The 17,357-nt window shown below is 49.1% G+C and overlaps 2 protein-coding genes across 2 annotated transcripts; one reads left to right on the forward strand and one right to left on the reverse strand.

Moving 5' to 3' along the window:
- The first annotated feature begins 915 nt into the window (after positions 1 to 915).
- Ube2s (ubiquitin conjugating enzyme E2 S) lies at positions 916 to 5,510 on the forward strand. Its single transcript, XM_052713136.1, has 4 exons — positions 916 to 1,388; positions 2,015 to 2,162; positions 3,093 to 3,283; positions 5,045 to 5,510. The coding sequence occupies exons 1-4, from the start codon at positions 1,386 to 1,388 to the stop codon at positions 5,360 to 5,362; spliced, it is 660 nt and encodes a 219-aa protein (XP_052569096.1). The 5' UTR covers positions 916 to 1,385; the 3' UTR covers positions 5,363 to 5,510.
- Positions 5,511 to 15,867: 10,357 nt separating this feature from the next.
- Positions 15,868 to 17,342, reverse strand: Rpl28 (ribosomal protein L28). Its single transcript, XM_052762575.1, has 5 exons — positions 17,306 to 17,342; positions 16,904 to 16,992; positions 16,678 to 16,801; positions 16,222 to 16,340; positions 15,868 to 16,006 (listed from the first exon to the last, which is right to left on the reverse strand). The coding sequence occupies exons 2-5, from the start codon at positions 16,982 to 16,984 to the stop codon at positions 15,917 to 15,919; spliced, it is 414 nt and encodes a 137-aa protein (XP_052618535.1). The 5' UTR covers positions 16,985 to 16,992; positions 17,306 to 17,342; the 3' UTR covers positions 15,868 to 15,916.
- Positions 17,343 to 17,357: the final 15 nt, after the last annotated feature.

Raw genomic sequence — 17,357 nt, forward strand, 5'->3', positions numbered from 1 at the left:
CAGTCCCTTCACCTTCTCTTCTCTTCCTCTCTCGCCCACCCCCGTCCCCCAAATGTTCAGTCTGGACCCTTCCAAATACCTCCGCTCTTCTCTCCACATATCCACAATGAAGCCTTCCCCTCTGCCACCCCTGGGAGCAATCACGCCCTCATTTTCAGCACCCTGCTCCCCTGAACAGAAGAGGGGCACATGGAAGCCAGGTTCAGTTTTCCAGGTCTCCTCCTCGCCAGGCACCTCCCAAGGCCCGCCCTGGCGCTTCAGCAACGGTTTCGGGTAGTTCAATGGTCTGACCCTAAGGACTAGGCTAGACGCACCCGGCTGGGGAACAGCCACAAAGCCACACCCTGGGTAAGACCACGGGGCTTCCCTGACACCCCAAGGGGTCCCGGGCTTTACCAGCCACCAAAGAAACTACGAGTGGCGAAGGTCACAAGCCACACACTGGAGGACCAGGGAGTGCAAGCCTTCAGAATCACCCCCCCCCCCCCCCAGACTCTGCGGGCTTCCTAACACACACACAACGTGGGCCGCAGCACAAAATGGCGCCGCGTAGACAGACACAGACGGGCTTCCGGAGTCTGCCCCTCCACGGCATCGGGGCCTGGACGCCCGCCTACGCGCGTGCTCATTTGCATACGCAGAGAAATTGAGGGATTTCATTGGCCAGGGGTGAGGTCCATCACGCTAAACTGGCTTCCCATTCCTCCCCCCACCCTACAAGCCCAGATCACGACCGCCACTCTCTATTGGTCACTGACCCTTCCGTCACTCGTTTAACTCCACCCCCCCCACGTCCCGCCTTCCTTCGCCCCGCCCCGCCCACGGGTCGACCGTTAGTCGCGGGCACGACTTCCTCGAGGCCGGAGCGTGCGCGCGCACGCCGGACCTATCGGCGTCTCATTCAAACGACCCAATCAGCGGCCGCGTCGCCTCCCGGGGGCGCCCCTGGACGCGCTGCTCGGGGTTTGCAGCCTCTTGGGTCTCCCCGATCTCATCCTCAGCCGGCGTGAGCCATCACTGGATAGACTGACCCACAAACTCGGTTGGAACTTCTGCCCCCGTTCGGGGAAGAGCGGGGAGGAGCGCGTCGACCGTCAATCAACGTGCGCGCTGACGTCCGCGGCCGGAGCGCGCCGCGGAGGGGCGGGGCCTGCGAGTGGCTATAAAAGCGCCGTGCTGCGCGCGCGGCCGGCTCAGTGCGGCCGGGCAGGCGTAACGTTGCAGGCGTTTTTGTAGCGGTTGTCGGAGTCGGTGGGGAGCGGAGCGGGGCCTCGAGGGGCCTCGCTAGGGCCACAGCGGCCGGCAGTTGGGCCCCCCGCCCCGGCCGGCGATCCGAGGAGTGCAGGAAGGGGGCCGGGGGGACCCGCCCCCGGTCGGCCGGAGTCATGGTGAGCGACGCGGGGCGGCCTGAGGGGCGGTTGGGGACTTTGGCAGAGAAGGCGGCTGCGTCCTGAGTGTTCCTAGCCAGCTCCCGGGTGCCTCGGTGGCACGGCTGCACGTCCGGAGCCAGGAGTCGGCCCAGAGGCCTTCCTACGGGCGCTGCAGGAGAGCAGGCGGGCCTTGGGGCCTTGGGGAGTGCAGTGGGCCCCTTTTCGGCCCGCCCATGGATGTTCTCAGGAGCAAGACATCCGCCGCCATTTCGCCTAGGGCTTTTCTTTTTTTTTTCGGGGGGAAGGGTGTGTATGTTAAAGGCTAAGCAGGGAAGAGGGTACAGGCTAGGCCTCAGGCCCACCTAGTACTACTAGTGGACCCCATGCGCGTCTTAATGAGCGGGTCTTTGGGAGGTTTTGAAAACGTGAAGCCGCCTGGAAGCCGTTTCCGAGACTGTCTCTCGCGTATCTATGGTCCGACTAGCCTTGGGGCAGGCAACAGCCAGAAGCATCCTGGGTGAGGGTCTAGTTGATCGGCGATGATTGACAGCCCGGAACCAGCAAGGGCACGATTCTGGTGTCCACCGAATTTCTAATCCCAGATTATTTCGGGCTGCTCATTCTCCTTTTCCATCCTTGCCCAGAACTCCAACGTAGAGAATCTGCCTCCGCACATCATCCGCCTAGTGTACAAGGAGGTGACAACACTCACAGCGGACCCACCTGATGGCATTAAAGTCTTCCCCAATGAGGAGGATCTCACAGACCTGCAGGTCACCATCGAGGGCCCCGGTGAGTGTGGGCATGGGCACGAAAGGGAGGGGCCACTTTTGTCTCTGTCGTGTGACTGTGAAACAGACGGGATTCAAGCAATCTCAGGTGCTGGTGACAAAGTGTGGGTAGGTCAGCATCACTGTGCCAGAGTACTCTATCTAGGACATCACAAATATGTCAAGAAGTTCCTGGTCACTGAGCATTAATAGAGCTCTTGCCTAGGCTTGGGCTAAGACTGTCGTGCGTGACTTTCCAGGGACCTGAGGATGCATAGAAATTAAATAGAAGCAGAAAGTGCACCAGGTAATCCAGATGATCTGAAACACTTTTAAGCTGTCAAGTGTCTGGACTCTGGGCACATTGCAGAGCAAACAAGACAACATTGTAAGGGAAATGGGTAGTAATAAACTGATTTAGATTTTCTTTTCAGACCTCATTTGTCATCTGAATTTCTATAAAGTCAGCTAGGGTGTTTGAAGATTCCATGAAGTGTCAGGTCTATAGTGCTGGGGGTGTGGAGTCTGCCTGGGCTACTCCACATTTACTTAGTAAGTGGGTAGAACATCTATGATGTTCAATCAAGGCAAGTAGGTAGATGAAAACATGTCTCATGAGGATTGAAAAAGGCCTGGGAAATGGTGTGCAAGAAAAGTTGGTGGGTGGGTTCCTTTGTCTTGAAGAGTTGGCATGTGCCTGAGACAGTCCCTTGGAAAAGAAAATGGATATCCAGGAAACCAGGGGTGTGGGCTGTAGAGCAGGGCATATAATATAGTCAAAGTATAAAGACACGTTGGCTGTAGGACCTGGGAAACTTGTTTGTTGCCCTAAATTTCCCCAGTCTGGTGAAGGGATTGACAGGCTATCTACCTCAGCCAGATCCAGAAAACTTTGATGTTGAGGTGTTGAAGGATGCTAGGATATCCTAACCTAGTTCCCTTCCTCTTCCAGAGGGGACCCCCTATGCTGGAGGTCTGTTCCGTATGAAGCTCCTACTGGGCAAGGACTTCCCTGCCTCCCCACCGAAGGGCTACTTCCTGACTAAGATCTTCCACCCAAATGTGGGTGCCAATGGTGAGATCTGTGTCAACGTACTCAAGAGGGACTGGACGGCTGAGTTGGGCATCCGACATGTGCTGCTGGTGAGTTTCAGCCACAGTGCCTTGTTGAGTTTTTAAAAGTCAGCTGTGAAGTAGTAGGCACAGTCAAGTAAAAATCAAGTTCCCAGCCTTTCGGAAAACTAGCCCTGTGGCACCAAGTACTGTTCTGCAGTGTCAAGGGGTGGGCACCTACCTCACCACGTTCAACAACTGTAGGTTGGTACAATTAGTATTTGCTTACTAGCCCAAACTGCCCTTGGACTTGTCATCCTCCAGCCATAGTTATGAATCTTTTGACCCAAACATGTGGGTAAATGAGACAAACTCCCCCAAAAGCTAGATTTACAAGATTGTGCCATGCTATTCAGCTAAGTAGAGTGGGTTTTGTTGTGTAGTTTTGGGGGGGGGGGTGGCTTTTCCAGGGGGTGTGTGTGTGTTTTTTAACAGTGACTGCAACCATCACTACTGTCTATAATTCAAATTTGTTTTCCTGTAGTAGTGTTTTTTTTTTAGCTGGGGGTGATTACACTGCCTGGGACATTTTGTAATGTCAGGAGATATGCTTGGTTGTAAGTGCCACTGCTGGCATGTTGTGAGTGGCGGCAGGGTATACTATTAAGCATCTGCTATGTATAGGACTGTACCACAGTTCTCCCAAGGCAGTTGAGGTGGAGATAATGGTCAGGTCTAGGCCAGTGCTCCAAGGTCTCTAAAGGCCACTTTAGTAGTTAGGTCACCTGGTGCCTCCTTTGCCCCTCCCATAGACTTGATTTTTTTTTTTTTTTTTTTTTCTCTAATGAGCCTCTAGGGCTGATGGTAGTGAAGGTAGAGAATTGGGGTTTCCTTCAGGGCACCTGGAGAGGATTAAGTTCCAAGGTAAACAACCCCAAAACCTTTCCTGCTTTGCCTTCCTCTGGATGTCAGTTAAGCTTGGTTCTGTCCCACAGTGCTGGGACTACTGTCTGGCTATGGGGTCTGCTTTTTTAGGCCTCTATCGAGGATAGCCAGGCCTCCAATTTGGAGGTGCAGTGGTGAAATCTGACGGGGAGATCCTGCATCCCTTTTCAACATCTGCTAACTCAGATGTGTCACAGAAGCTCTTAGAAGTACCTGTTAACCATCAACTAGCTCAGGAATAACTTTTATTCATCATTCAGCTGAACTAACATTTAGAATGAACTGGATTAAATACAGTCCCCACCACCACCTGAGACAGGGTTTCTCTGTGTAGTTAGTTTTGGTACCTGTCCTGGATCAAGCTCTGTAGACCAGGCTGGCCTTGAACTCACAGAGATTTCCCTGGCTCTGCCTCCCAAGTGCTGGGATTAAAGGCGTGCACCACCACACCCTGCTAGACACAAAATTCTTAAGCCCTGTGGTTAGTCTAGTGTTTTTCCCTCTTGGATGTAATCTATTCTATGACTCTGAACTTGGCAACTTGGCATTCCTGGTAAAGCCAATGACCACTTTAGGTTTCTGTACCCCTACATAGTAGTGTGGAAGACAGCGAAAAAAATGTGAGTTCTCCAATCCTGAGTGTCCTTAATCTAACCCTGATTGCTAACTCTGAACTCATGATCACCTGTATAGGGCAAGATCAAAGCTACATTAGCTACAGAAAATGGCTGGGACTGATAAATCAGGCTGCGTAACAGGAAAACGGCCTTTAATGGTGACATAATTGAGAAAGAATGCTAATAGGCTTGTTCTGATCTCGGGGATGATTTGGGATTGAAGGGAAGATACAGTGTGGAGGCCATGAATCTGGATAAGTCCCCCTGACCCTAGGCCCTTTCCCCACAGACCATCAAGTGCCTGCTGATCCACCCTAACCCAGAGTCTGCACTCAACGAGGAAGCAGGCCGCCTGCTTTTGGAGAACTATGAAGAGTATGCTGCCCGGGCCCGTCTGCTCACAGAGATCCATGGGGGTGCAGGTGGCACCAGCAGTGGGAGGGGTGAGGCTACCCGGGACCTGGCAAGTGGGGCTACAGCCTCCACTGACCCTATGGCCCCAGGAGGAGCTGAGGGTCCCATGGCCAAGAAACATGCAGGCGAGCGAGATAAGAAGCTGGCAGCCAAGAAAAAGTTGGACAAGAAACGGGCACTGAGGCGACTGTAGTGGGCTCTTCCTTCCTTCCTTCTGTTCTGTCCCCTCCCACTCTGTCTCTAAGTTATTTAAATTATGGCTCGGGTGGGGGAGGGATGGGGGGGCACCAGAACCTGGATTTGGTTTTCTAAATAAAAGTTGGAAAAGCAATTTCTGTGCATGAAGGTGTCTAGAACCTCTTTCCTTCCATACTGTGGTTTGGAGCGGCTGCATTCTTATTCTGCCCCAGTCCTTGCAGAGCCACCAAAGCTGGAGCCCTGGGTCCATCTCGCTCCAGTTAGAGTTGGGGTCACCTTTACCCTGTGCAGTGGGATTTAGAGTCTAAACGAGCAGAAACCCGAGTCGAATAGTCCTCTCCTTAACCCTGAACGCTTTTTGGTGTAGCAGTGCCCCCTAGGCAGGGTGACTGTCCTGAATAGGTTTATTTATTGTCTGTTCCCTCTACAGCAGTGGTTGTCAACCTTCCTAACGCCACGACCCTTGCCCAGCCATAGAATTATTTTCAATGCTGCTTTATAACATTTTGTTACTGTTAGGAATCACAATGTGGAGATAAAGGTGAGTTGTTACCCACAGGTTGAGAACCACTGCTCTAGACATCTGATCTAGTCCTGGATTGGGGCAAAGTTACATTTCCTGTGTCACATTTCATCCCAGCTCTGGACTTAAACTTTTTTTTCCCTTTCTGTGTATTAATCTGCACCCTATGTATCCCCATCCCCCCCCCAGCTGATGACCGAACCCAGGGCCTTTACCACTGGGCTGAATCCCCAGCCCCATCCATGTGTATTTTAACTGTCAGAAACAACATGCCTTCAAAGACATGTTCGAGTTTCCTCAGGTTTTCACAGGCTGCTTTCCTTTTCAGGAGCTTAGCCAGCTGCAGTATTGTTGGGCCTTACTTTGCAGCTCTGGCTGGCCTTGAACTCACAGACCCACCTGGATCTCATCTAATCTAAAAACATCAAATCTAAAAACAAAAAACCCAGATACTCCTGTTAGGAGTCTTGTGTTCTATTGTAACCTAAGAGGACGTGATTCTGGGTTTGTGCACCAGAGGGCAGTATATGCTTTCTGGTTATGTACTTAGGTTATTTGAACCAGTTTCATTAAAGGAAAAGGCTAAAGTGATAGCTCAAATTTTTAGAAAAGCTCTTTCAGAAGAGTTGGATTCTTAGCACACAACTGCCCAAAACTTGAGCTCCACAGGATTTGACACTTAAGAACTTCAATAAAGGGGGTGGGGGTGGGGCTGGAGAGAGGGCTCAGAGTTTAAGAGCACTGGCATCCTGAGTTGAATTCCCAGCAACCACAGTGGCTCACAACCATCTCTAGTGGGATCTGATGCCCTCTTCTGGCATAAAGTTATCATGCAAATAGAACACTCGCATTCTTAACTAAATCTTAAAAATAAAGGGGATGGTGACCTGGCTGGCTCATGGGTAAAGGCTGTGAACCCTGAAGACCTGCCTCTGAACCCACATGTTGAAGGAGGGATCAATGTCCACAGGTTGTGCTCCAACCACAAGCATGTCATAGTATATACACATGATATTTAAAATTGTCTTAAGGGAAGGAATATATTAAGTTGCAGAGAGGGTTGTAAATATCCAGGCCAAAACTAAGTGCTTAGTAGTCCAAGCTTGTATTCTGGAGAGTGTGAGACCAGCCTGGGTTCCCGTGACCCTGTCTGCAAAGAATGAAAAATCTGACCCTTGGCTAAGTGGGAGCCCGGCGGTGGTGGCCCACACCTTTAATCCCAGCACTCGGGAGACAGAGCCAGGCAGATCTCTGAGTTCGAGGCCAGCCTGGGCTACCAAGTGAGTTGTAGGAAAGGCGCAAAGCTACACAGAGAAACCCTGTCTCGAAAAACCAAAAAAAAAAGAATTATAAGATACCAATTGATATGGAAAGTCAGGGATTTGGGTATTAAGTGAAAGAGAAATCAATACATTAAGTGTCAAAGTGTTGTTAATTAAAATATATGAATGAATGTAGCACAGTGGGGATTGCTTACATAACATGCTGTTCAATCCTGAGTACCCGGGTATTAGAAGAAAGTAGGAATACAGCTGCATGTTGTAAAATGACATCATGTATAAGAATGAACTGAAACTGACCAATGAAGTCAGTAGGACTAGAATAATCAGTAGCTACTTTATTTTTTTTAAGACAAGATTCCTGTAACCCATAGTGGCCTTAAACTTGCAGTGTAGAAAGGGATGGCCTTGAACTTTTTCTTTCTTTTTTTTGGTTTTTTGAGACAAGGTTTGTCTGTGTAGCTTTGTGCCTTTCCTGGAACTCACTTGGTAGTCCAGGCTGGCCTCGGACTCAGAGAGATCTGCCTGGCTCTGTCTCCCGAGTGCTGGGATTAAAGGTGTGGGCCACCACGCCCGGCTGGCCTTGAACTTTTGATAGTCTTCCATCTTCTTAGTGCTAGAGTTAGAGGAGTGTGCCACTGCACCCAGTTCATGGTTATAGGGCTTCATGTATGCTAGGCAGCTGCTCTACCATCTTGGCTACACCTCCAGCCCCAACCTGCTCATCCTAAACTGTCTCTGATGAAGGTCAAGGGCCAGGCTGCAGCTCGGCCTATAGGAGCACAGGCTTGTGCTCCCAGCTACAGGGGAGGCTGAGTTTGAGGGCTTTTTGGGCTACAGAGTTCTAGGCCAACTTGAGTGACTTGAGGAGACTGTCTTTAAAAAAAAAAAATGAGCCAGGCAGTGGTGTCGCACGCCTTTAATCCCATCACTGGGAGGCAGTGGCAGGTGAATCTCTGTGAGTTCAAGGCCAGCCTGGTCTACGGCGTGAGTTTCAGGACAGCCAGGGCTACCTAAATAAAAAAATGGATGGATGGACAGATGGAGATAGATAGATAGATAGATAGATAGATAGATAGATAGATAGATAGATAGATAGATAGGAAAGAAGATTGGGCCTAGTGGACCAGGCTTGTGATCCCAGCTACTTGAGAGGCTCAAGTTCAAGGCTATGCTGGCCTACAGAGAAAGTTCAGAAACAGCCTGGCAGTTTAACAAAATCCTGCCTCAAAATAAAAAGTAGAACCAGGGCTGGAGAGATGGCTCAGAGGTTAAGAGCACTGGCTGCTGCTCTTCCAGAGGTCCCGAGTTCAATTCCCAGCAACCACATGGTAGCTCACAACCATCTGTAATGTGATCTGGTGCCCTCTTCTGGTGTGCAGACATACATGCAGACAGAACACTGTATACATGATAAATAAATAAATCTTAAAAAAAAAAAGTAGAACCAAGCAAAAGAGCCAGACATAGTGGCACACACTTTCAATCCCAGTGCCAGGGAAGCATAAGCAGGCCAATCTCAGAGTTTGAGACCAACCTGGTCAACATACTGAATTCCAGGTCAGCAGGGGCTTAGCTACATGGTGAGATCCTGTATCCAAAAAAAAAAAAAGGCATTGACAAGGAGTTTAGTTAGGCATGTGCCTAGCATAGTCAAGGCCCTGGGTTCAATCCTCAGCCAGCACCACAAGAAAAATGAATAGTTACAGATAGTACACATGAAAATAAAAGAAGTAAAAGAACTTCTTTTGTAAAGATGTAAAGGTGATAGAGTGCTTGCTTGGTATTCAGAAGGCCCTAGGTTCAGTCCCCAGTACTGCATAAAATCGGTGCAGTCCTATAGGCCTGCAATCCCAGCACTCAGGAAGGTAGAGGAGTAGGGTTGCAAGTCCAAGATACAAATAAACAAACTATACATACCAAGGGCCTCAAGTTGTTGGTTCAGCTAGTATAGGCACTTGTCCCCAAGCCTGACCATGTGGGTTGTATTCCTGGGACCCACATATGATGGAGACAGCTGACTCCAGTAAGTTGTCCTCTACCTTCCACATATGTATCACGGCATTCACACAAAACACACATATACAAATAAATACAGTATTCTTTTAACTTTTCAAGACAGGGTTTCTCTATGTAGCCCTGGCTGTCTTCGAATTTAAGACATCCGCTTGCCTCTGCCTCCTAAATGCTGGGATTAAAGGCATGCGCCATAACTGCCCAGCATATGCCATACATTTTCAAAGCATATATATCTAAGGCATAAGTCACAACAGGTCACCTGTGAGAGAGCATTTAAGAGCACTGGTTGTTCTTCCAAAGGATCCAGGTTCAATTCTCAGCACTCACAAGGCATCTTAAAACCATCTCTAGCTCCAGTTTCAGGGTATCCAGTGCCATTTCCTCTCTGCAGGCACTAGGTATATACATAGTGCACAGACACACACATATATAATAAGATTATAGGACTGGGGATTTAGCTCAGTGGTAGAGCGCTTGCCTAGCAAGCACAGGCCCTGGGTTCGGTCCTCAGCTCTTGGGGCGGGGGGGGAGAATTATAAATAAAAACTGTGCACAAAAGAACACAAGGAAGCCGAGCAGTGGTGGCACACGACTTAAATCCCAGCACTCAGGAGGCAGAGGTAGGCAGATCTCTGTGAGTTCAAGGCCAGCCTGGGCTACAGAGCGAGATCCAGGAAAGGTGCAAAGCTACACAGAGAAACCCTGTCTTGAAAACAAAAACAAACAAAAAAGAACACAGGAAACTGTTCCCACTTAACTCATGGTACTGTTATAGACAGAGCTCATTGTGGCTATTGGGGTAGTCCTAGATTTCTTTCCTTTGGTTGGTTTGGTTTGTTGTTTTTTTTAAGACAAAATCTTGACACATAGCCTACTAGCCTTGAACTCACAACATTCATCCTATCGCTGTCTCTTCATTACTGGAACCACTATGCTCAAATCAGTCTTTGATTCCTTTATCTTGGTATTAATTACATGGATGTTATGTTTTGCAAGTTTTTTCTTTTCTTTTTTGTTTGTTTTAAGGCAGAGGCTCACTTGGTAGTCCAGGCTGGCTTCAAACTAAAGGCAAAATGACAATCATTTTGCCTTGGCCTCCCAAGTGCTGGGATTATAGGCATATGCCACTATACCCAACTTTACTGTTCTCTTAAAAGGTATAAATAGCCAAGCAGTAGTGGCTCACACCTTTAATTCCAGCATTCAGGAGGCATAGACAGACAGGATATCTGTGAGTTCGAGGCCAGCCTGGTCTACAAATCAAATTTCAGGTCAGCCAGGACTGCTACACAGAGAAACCCTGTCTCAAAAAAAAAAAAAAAAAGCATAAATTTCGCCATAATGGTACACACACACACAGAATTCATCAGATTGATGACAGGAGGACCCTCAAATTGAAGGCCAACCTGGATGACAAAGCCACAGATTGTTTCAAGGAGAGAGGAAGGGAGAGCAGGAGAGAAGAAAATAAAACTTTTATGTACTGTTTAAAAATGCTATTGGTGCCTTAAGGTGGTGACAAACGCCTTTAATTAACTAGCACTCTGGAGGCAGAGGCAGGAGGATCTCTGTGAGTTTGAGGCCAGCCTGGACTATAGAAAGAGTTCCAGGACTGCCAAGGCTACACAAGAAACCCTGTCTTGAAGGGGAAAAAAACAGTTATTGCTATTTTCCTTGCATGTATGTCTGTACACCACTTCTTTTCCTGATGCCTTCAGGAGCCAGAAGAAAGTCAGATCCTCTTGGCGTGGATTTACAGATGGCTGTGAGATGCCATGTGGCTGCTAGGAATCAAACCTGGGTCATCTGGAAGAACAGCCTCCAGACCGCTCATCAATATCCAGACTCTGTTAAATCAAAACAAACCAAAAAGAAAAAGAAAAGCAGCATGCATTGTACATGACATGCCAGCTTCATTGTACATGACATGCTGCTGTTTCTGCCAGCTTCAGATGTTCCCAAGGGAAGGTGGAAACAACACATGAATATGACCCATTCAAAACTGCAGAACTGCTGGGCAGTGGTGGTACACACCTTTAATCCCCACTCTCAGGGTGGCTCCCTTTCCAGCCGCACTGTTTCCAAGATGAATGGCCCCCTACACTAGACCCCGGTTCTGGTGCAGGAGGCAGAGGCAAGCGAAGCGGATCTCTGTGAGTTGGAGACCAGCCTGGTCTACAGAGTGGGTTCCAGGACAGGCTCCAAAGCTACACAGAGAAACCCTATCTTGAAAAAAAAAAAAAAAAAAACGGCAAAAACTACAATTGGCAAGATGGTTCAGTTGGTAAAGCACTTACTGCCAAGACCTAAGGACTTGAATTTGATGCCCAGGACCTACCCTCTTTGCCTGGAAGGAAAGAACTGACTCCATAGAGTTGTCATACACTTACTGTACCCACACATCATATCACACACACTCAATTTTTTTTTAAGTTTTGTTTGGTTGGTTGGTTTAGTTTTTTGGGTTGTTTGTTTGTTTGTTTATTTGAGACAGGGTTTCTCTGTGTAGTTTTGGTGTCTGTCCTGGATCTTGCTCTGTAGACCAGGCTGGCCTCAAACTCACAGAGATCCACCTGGCTCTGACTCCCAAGTGCTGGAATTAAAGGTGTGCACCACCACCGCCGGCCGGTTTGGTTTTTTTATAGACAGGGTTTCTTTGGTAGCCTTGCCTGCCCTAGAACTAGCTCTGTAGACCAGGCTGGCCTTTAACTTGTAGAAGATCGGCCTGCCTCTGCCTCCTAGTACTAGGGGTTAAAGTTGTATACCTTGGGCGGTGGTGGCGCACACCTTTTTTTTTCTCTTCCTCAACCATACACATGTAAAATGCAAAAAGTTTTACAGGTATTGTGTTGTGTCTGTGTGTGGACATGTGACATTGTACATGTAAAGGCCAGAAAACAAGCTGCAGGAGTTCTCTCCTGTGTAAGCTTTCCAGGGATGGAGCTCAGGTCCTCAGACTTAGAGGCGCACTCTCCCTTACCTCCTAAGCCATCTTGCCAGCCCAGATTTTTAAAGATTACTTTCGTTCTACATTGTAATAATTCATTCTTGCCCTCTCTTTTACACACCTAGGTTCCTTAATCAGAGACTACCAGTGTTACCAGGAATCTTGTGCATTTTGTAAAGTCTACATGAATGCAACAAGTTTAAATATGGAGGGTTGGTGAGGTGGCCCAGTGAATAAACGTAAATGCTCAATGACTTTTCAATCTGAGGTGAACGTTTGTGCGAACATATTTACATGTATATGTGTTTGGTTTAGTTGTTTTGGTTTTTTTTTGTTTTGTTTTGTTTTGTTTTTTCAAGACAGGGTTTCTCTGTGTAGTTTTGGTGCCTGTCCTGGATCTCGCTCTGTAGACTAGGCTGGCCTCAAACTCACAGAGATCCGATTTCCTCTGACTCCCGAGTGCTGGGATTAAAGGCGTGTACCACCACCAGTTTTGGGTGCACAGGAAAACTGTGAAAGTTGCTAAGTATGGTGGTTCATGCCTGAGCCCAAACTAGTCTGACACCCGACTGAAAAAAAAAGACAACAGTGTCTATAGACAGCATCCCCATAGTTGGATCGCTATCTAACACCTGTTTGGTGTAGTTAAGACAAGGGTAGGGTGCACAGTACACGTTAGCTCAGCCGACCTGGTCACTCAGATGCTGCTCATGCCAAAGAAAGACTTGTCTTTCTGGCCCTTGACCTACTGAAGATAACTGAGGCCTTGGAATGTCTCTCTTGTAAATGTATCTGTCTGCCTGATTAATGAGCACAATCACTGTATCAATTTGACTTCTGTGGAAGGAAGGAGACTCCCTTGTGCGGGTGCCCTCTGCCTACTGATTGGCTCCCGACCTAAAACTCCAAGGCCTGGTATGTTGATATGTTATACAAAGATGCTGGGAATTGTTTCCTGTGTGATTCCATGGCGAGTAGTTAACAAATGCTGGAGAAATGGATCTGGCCTCTCTGCTCATTCAGTGACAGCTATTTACTGAGCACCTGCTACACAGCAGGAACTGTAATAGACCCCAGGTGCCGTGTAGAAGTTCCAAGGTTGGCTCTTATGTGCTTTATTATTTATTGGTTTTTCTTTTTCTTTTTTTCCTTTTTCAAGACAGGGTTTCTCTGTGTAGCTTTGTGCCTTTCCTGGAACTCGCTTTGTAGACCAGGCTGGTCTCAAACTCAGGAGATTCGCCTGCCTCTGCCTCCCGAGTGCTGGGATTAAAGGCATGTGCCACCACCGCCCAGCTATTTATTGGTTTTTCTGAGATGGTTTCTCTATGTAGTTTTTTTTTTCCTGCCATAAGTATGTATTTCAACAGTATTTATTTTTGAGATAACAATCAGAATATATGAAAAAAATATTTATACCCATCCAATCTGTTTCACTAAAGGTTTTTAGTATTGTAATCGAAGTTAAAAAACACATTTAAATGGTCATGTAAAATCATGAGGGTCACACTGTTCATAGCATCTAGAATGATGTTGCCTCTACTAAAGATGAGATCTTGCTGTATATCAGGGATGAGGCTAGATTCCACACCTGTCGATAGAATTCTCTTTCCTTCATTTTCTTGGAACTTTTTTTTTCTTAAGATTTTATTTTTAAAATTTCTTTATATATTTTTGGTTTTTTTGAGACAGGGTTTCTCTGTGTAGCTTTGCCCTTTTCTTGGATCTCACTCTGTAGACCAGGCTGGCCTCGAACTCACTCGCCTGCCTCTGCCTCTCGAAGGTGTGTGCCACCATCGCCCGGCTTATCTATTTTTAATATATTTTTTTAAATTAAGTTTTCTACTTATCCTACATAGCACCCACAGATCCCACCTCCTCCCACCCCCCAGCCCTCCCTCCCAAGCCACCCTGCCCACATCCTCCAAATCAAGGTCTCCCATGGGGAGTCAGCAGAGAGGTGCCCTCTCAGGCAGGTCCTAGGTGCCACATCACAGGCACCAAGCTTCCAAAAGCCTGCCCATGCATCAAGCGTGTGCCACCAGCACCCAGCTAATCATGTTTTATATATTTGTATTATGCACAGGGGCAAGACTGAACTTTTTGTGATGGTGCATAAACTGTATTCCCAACACTGAGGCAGAGACAGCATGAGGACCCACATTAAAAAGACACTCATAGCTGGATGTGATGGCACACGCCTCTAATTCCAGGAGACAGGAGGATCTGAATTTAAGGCCAGCCTGGTCTACAGACAGCCAGAACTACAGAGAAACCCTATCTCATGAAAACAAATAATAAAAATTAAGCCCAGTGGTGGTGCCTTATGCCTTTAATCCCAGCACTTGGAAGGCAGAGGCAGGGGGAATTTCTGAGTTCAAGGCCAGTCTGGTCTACAGATCAAGTTCCAGGACAGCCAGGGAAGGCTACACAAAGAAACCCTGTCTCAAAAAGAAAAAAAGAAATTAAAGCTAGTCATAGGCCAACAAGATGGCTTAGCAAATAAGAGCTTGCCTTTCAAGCTTAGCAATCCAAGTTTGATCCCCAGAGTCCACCTCAAGGTGCAAGGATAAAAGCACTAAATTGTCTTCTGACGTGTGGTGCCCTGTGCACCATTCATGGACACAACTGTAACTCCCAGCACTGAGGTGTGCAGAGACAAGAATTTGGGGCTGGCTGCCTTCCAACGTAACTCCAGGTTTAACGAGACCCTGTCTTAAATATAGAGCAGGACACCAGACATCCTTCCCCCCCCCCCCCCCCCCCCCCGGACCTGAGGACCGAACCCAGGGCCTTGTGCTTGGCAGGCAAGAGCTCTACCACTGAGCTAAATCCCCAATTTTTTTTAAAAAAGGGCAAATTTCATTTATACCCCAATAAATCTCGAGGAAAAGCTGGGCAGTGGTGGTGCTCACCTTTAATCCCAGCACTAGTGAGGCAGAAGCAGGTGCATCTCAGTGAGTGCTGGGATTAAAGGCCCGGCTTGGTAAAAACTTTTTTTTTTTTTTTGGTTTTTCGAGGCAGGGTTTCTCTGTAGCTTTGTGCCTTTCCTGGGACTCACTTGGTAGCCCAGGCTGGCCTCGAACTCACAGAGATCCGCCTGCCTCTGCCTCCCGAGTGCTGGGATTAAAGGCGTGTGCCACCACCTTTAATGCCACAGCAGCAGGAAGCCCCAGCTGAGAGCTGGACTGCTGGGAGACTGTCACTGTTTCACAGGTCAGATGAACAGAACATCCTTTCTACCTACTGAGTGCTCACTGCACACAGGACCCACTCGCATCCTCTGACTCACTTCACTCTGACGAGGAGGGTAACTGAAGAGTGCGGAATCTGAGTCCACGGACTGGGACCTGGTAAGACAGCCCCCACCTCAGGCAGAGGCTCCACACATCCGACATGTCAGCTGGTCAGAATGACACTGCAGTCATTCATCCTCACCCTAAGGGAATTAACTGGAGGTCCTCTACAACCCCCCAGCCCCGTCTTTCCTGCTTCACCCCTCTTGGTACCCAGATGGTCCTGTGAACAGTTTTGAAGCCTGAATTCTTCCAGGCAGAAGACACATTTTTTAGATACAAAGGAAAATTTAGACCTGAAGTCAGCAAGCTAGAAACTCAACGCTCCATTCCCCACGTGTCTAGCCTGACAAGCACCCCCTTCAGATGAACAAGCCCAACATTAACAAGAATTTGATGGAACAGCTCAGTGAGCTACACAATAGGAGGCCCAGTGGAGATGGTTGAAAAAGTCAGCGGACTCTTTATTGCTTCTGGGGTGTAGGGCTCAGGAGCTCTTGGTGGGACGGGTCCGTTTCCTCTTCACCACCACGGGCTTCTGGCTTCGCAGGATGGCACTGGCCCTGCGGATGGCCGCCTGAGGACAGGAGAGGGAACTTAGCTCACCAACTCAAAGACACTTACTGCTGCCTGCCTCCCTAAGGCCTACAGGGAGGCTGCCCAAGAGCTGGGGAAACCAGAGGATTCTCCAGTCTAGTTCCAGCTAAGCAGAGTCAAGTATCCAGGCCTGCATCAGTCCCTCTGGGGCAGTACCCGCTGCCCTCCTGCCTTAAAGATTCATCCATCACTCACCATGCGCAGATCGGGGCGGTACTTGTTCTTTCGGATCATGTGCCTGATGCTGCTGAGGGTGGCCCGTGCATTCTTGTTGATGGTGGTCCTTACGTAAGAAGTGGCTGGTTTTCGCTGACCTGGTACGGGGAGCCTAGGAATCAGTCCACCTGTGTGGGCCCTTCAGAATATCTCCCATATGGGAACACAGATCCTCACCCAAGAACCTGCTCACCCTTACCCAGCTGTCTTTCCACCTGTCCATTCAGCACACCCACTAGGTGTCAGTCTCCACCAAAGCCCGTGGAAAACCCATTCCTCTCTTTAAAAAGTCCCCTCAGTGAAGCACGGAGTTTATCCAGTTCTGACTTACACTGCGGGCAAGACAGGGTAAGGGCGGGGGCTTCCCTGGCCAGCACTCAACGCCAGGGACACAGTGAGCCCTGGCAAGGAGACCTCTTGGCTGCAAAGGCTCACCCGATCTGCGTTTCATGACCACCACGACCCCTTTGCCGTCGGCCGCGGGCTCCACTCCCACAGTCTTGCGGTGAATCAGTCCGTTGTAGCGGAAGGAGTTGCGGGCCTTCAGATTATTGGGTTCCTGGAGAGGTGCAGGGGGGGATGCTGCATTGAGTCCGGGAGACACGCGAAGGTGCCACAACCACGGGTCCCGGGGCGCCCCTCCCACGCGGGCCCCACTTACAGTGCTGTACGTCTGCTTATTCCTCTTGATGAGGAAACTGGAGCAGTTCCGAACGACCATCCATTGCAGATGCGCAGACATGGCGGCGGCTGCGGAGAAACGCGCACGTGAAAGACGTTAAGCAGAGAAGCAAGCGAGGCTCTGACGCCTAGGTAAAGGGGAACGCCGTCGGGGAACAACGAGCAAGGGCTCCGTCGGCCGGGAACCAGTGACCAAAGGAGGCAGGCCGAACTAAGGCGGCTGCGACGGAAAGGTGTGGGGGAAGGGAAAATATGGCTCTACTTCCGGTGGCGATGAGGGCTGCAAATGGCACTTGGGCACAAAGAGAGAAAAAAAGACTGGGACCGAGGCGGCGGGCGCGAGATGGCGGCCACGAGGGACGACGAGACGACTCGCACTCACCTCCTCTCCCTACGGCGGCCGGAGACGGAAAGAGGAGCGCTAGGGGCGGGCC

This window comes from Peromyscus californicus, unplaced genomic scaffold (assembly GCF_007827085.1).
Source record: "Peromyscus californicus insignis strain IS unplaced genomic scaffold, ASM782708v3 Scaffold_4__1_contigs__length_199733344, whole genome shotgun sequence".
Lineage (NCBI taxonomy): Eukaryota > Metazoa > Chordata > Mammalia > Rodentia > Cricetidae > Peromyscus > Peromyscus californicus.

Coding starts and splice junctions, on each gene's coding strand:
- Rpl28 (XM_052762575.1), bottom strand. CDS start 16,984: ATGTCTGCGCATCTGCAATGGATGGTCGTTCGGAACTGCTCCAGTTTC. Junction 16,802..16,903: donor ATAAGCAGACGTACAGCACT/GTAAGTGGGGCC, acceptor GCACCTCTCCAG/GAACCCAATAATCTGAAGGC. Junction 16,341..16,677: donor GGTCATGAAACGCAGATCGG/GTGAGCCTTTGC, acceptor TCCCCGTACCAG/GTCAGCGAAAACCAGCCACT.
- Ube2s (XM_052713136.1), top strand. Junction 2,163..3,092: donor GGTCACCATCGAGGGCCCCG/GTGAGTGTGGGC, acceptor TTCCTCTTCCAG/AGGGGACCCCCTATGCTGGA. Junction 3,284..5,044: donor GCATCCGACATGTGCTGCTG/GTGAGTTTCAGC, acceptor CTTTCCCCACAG/ACCATCAAGTGCCTGCTGAT.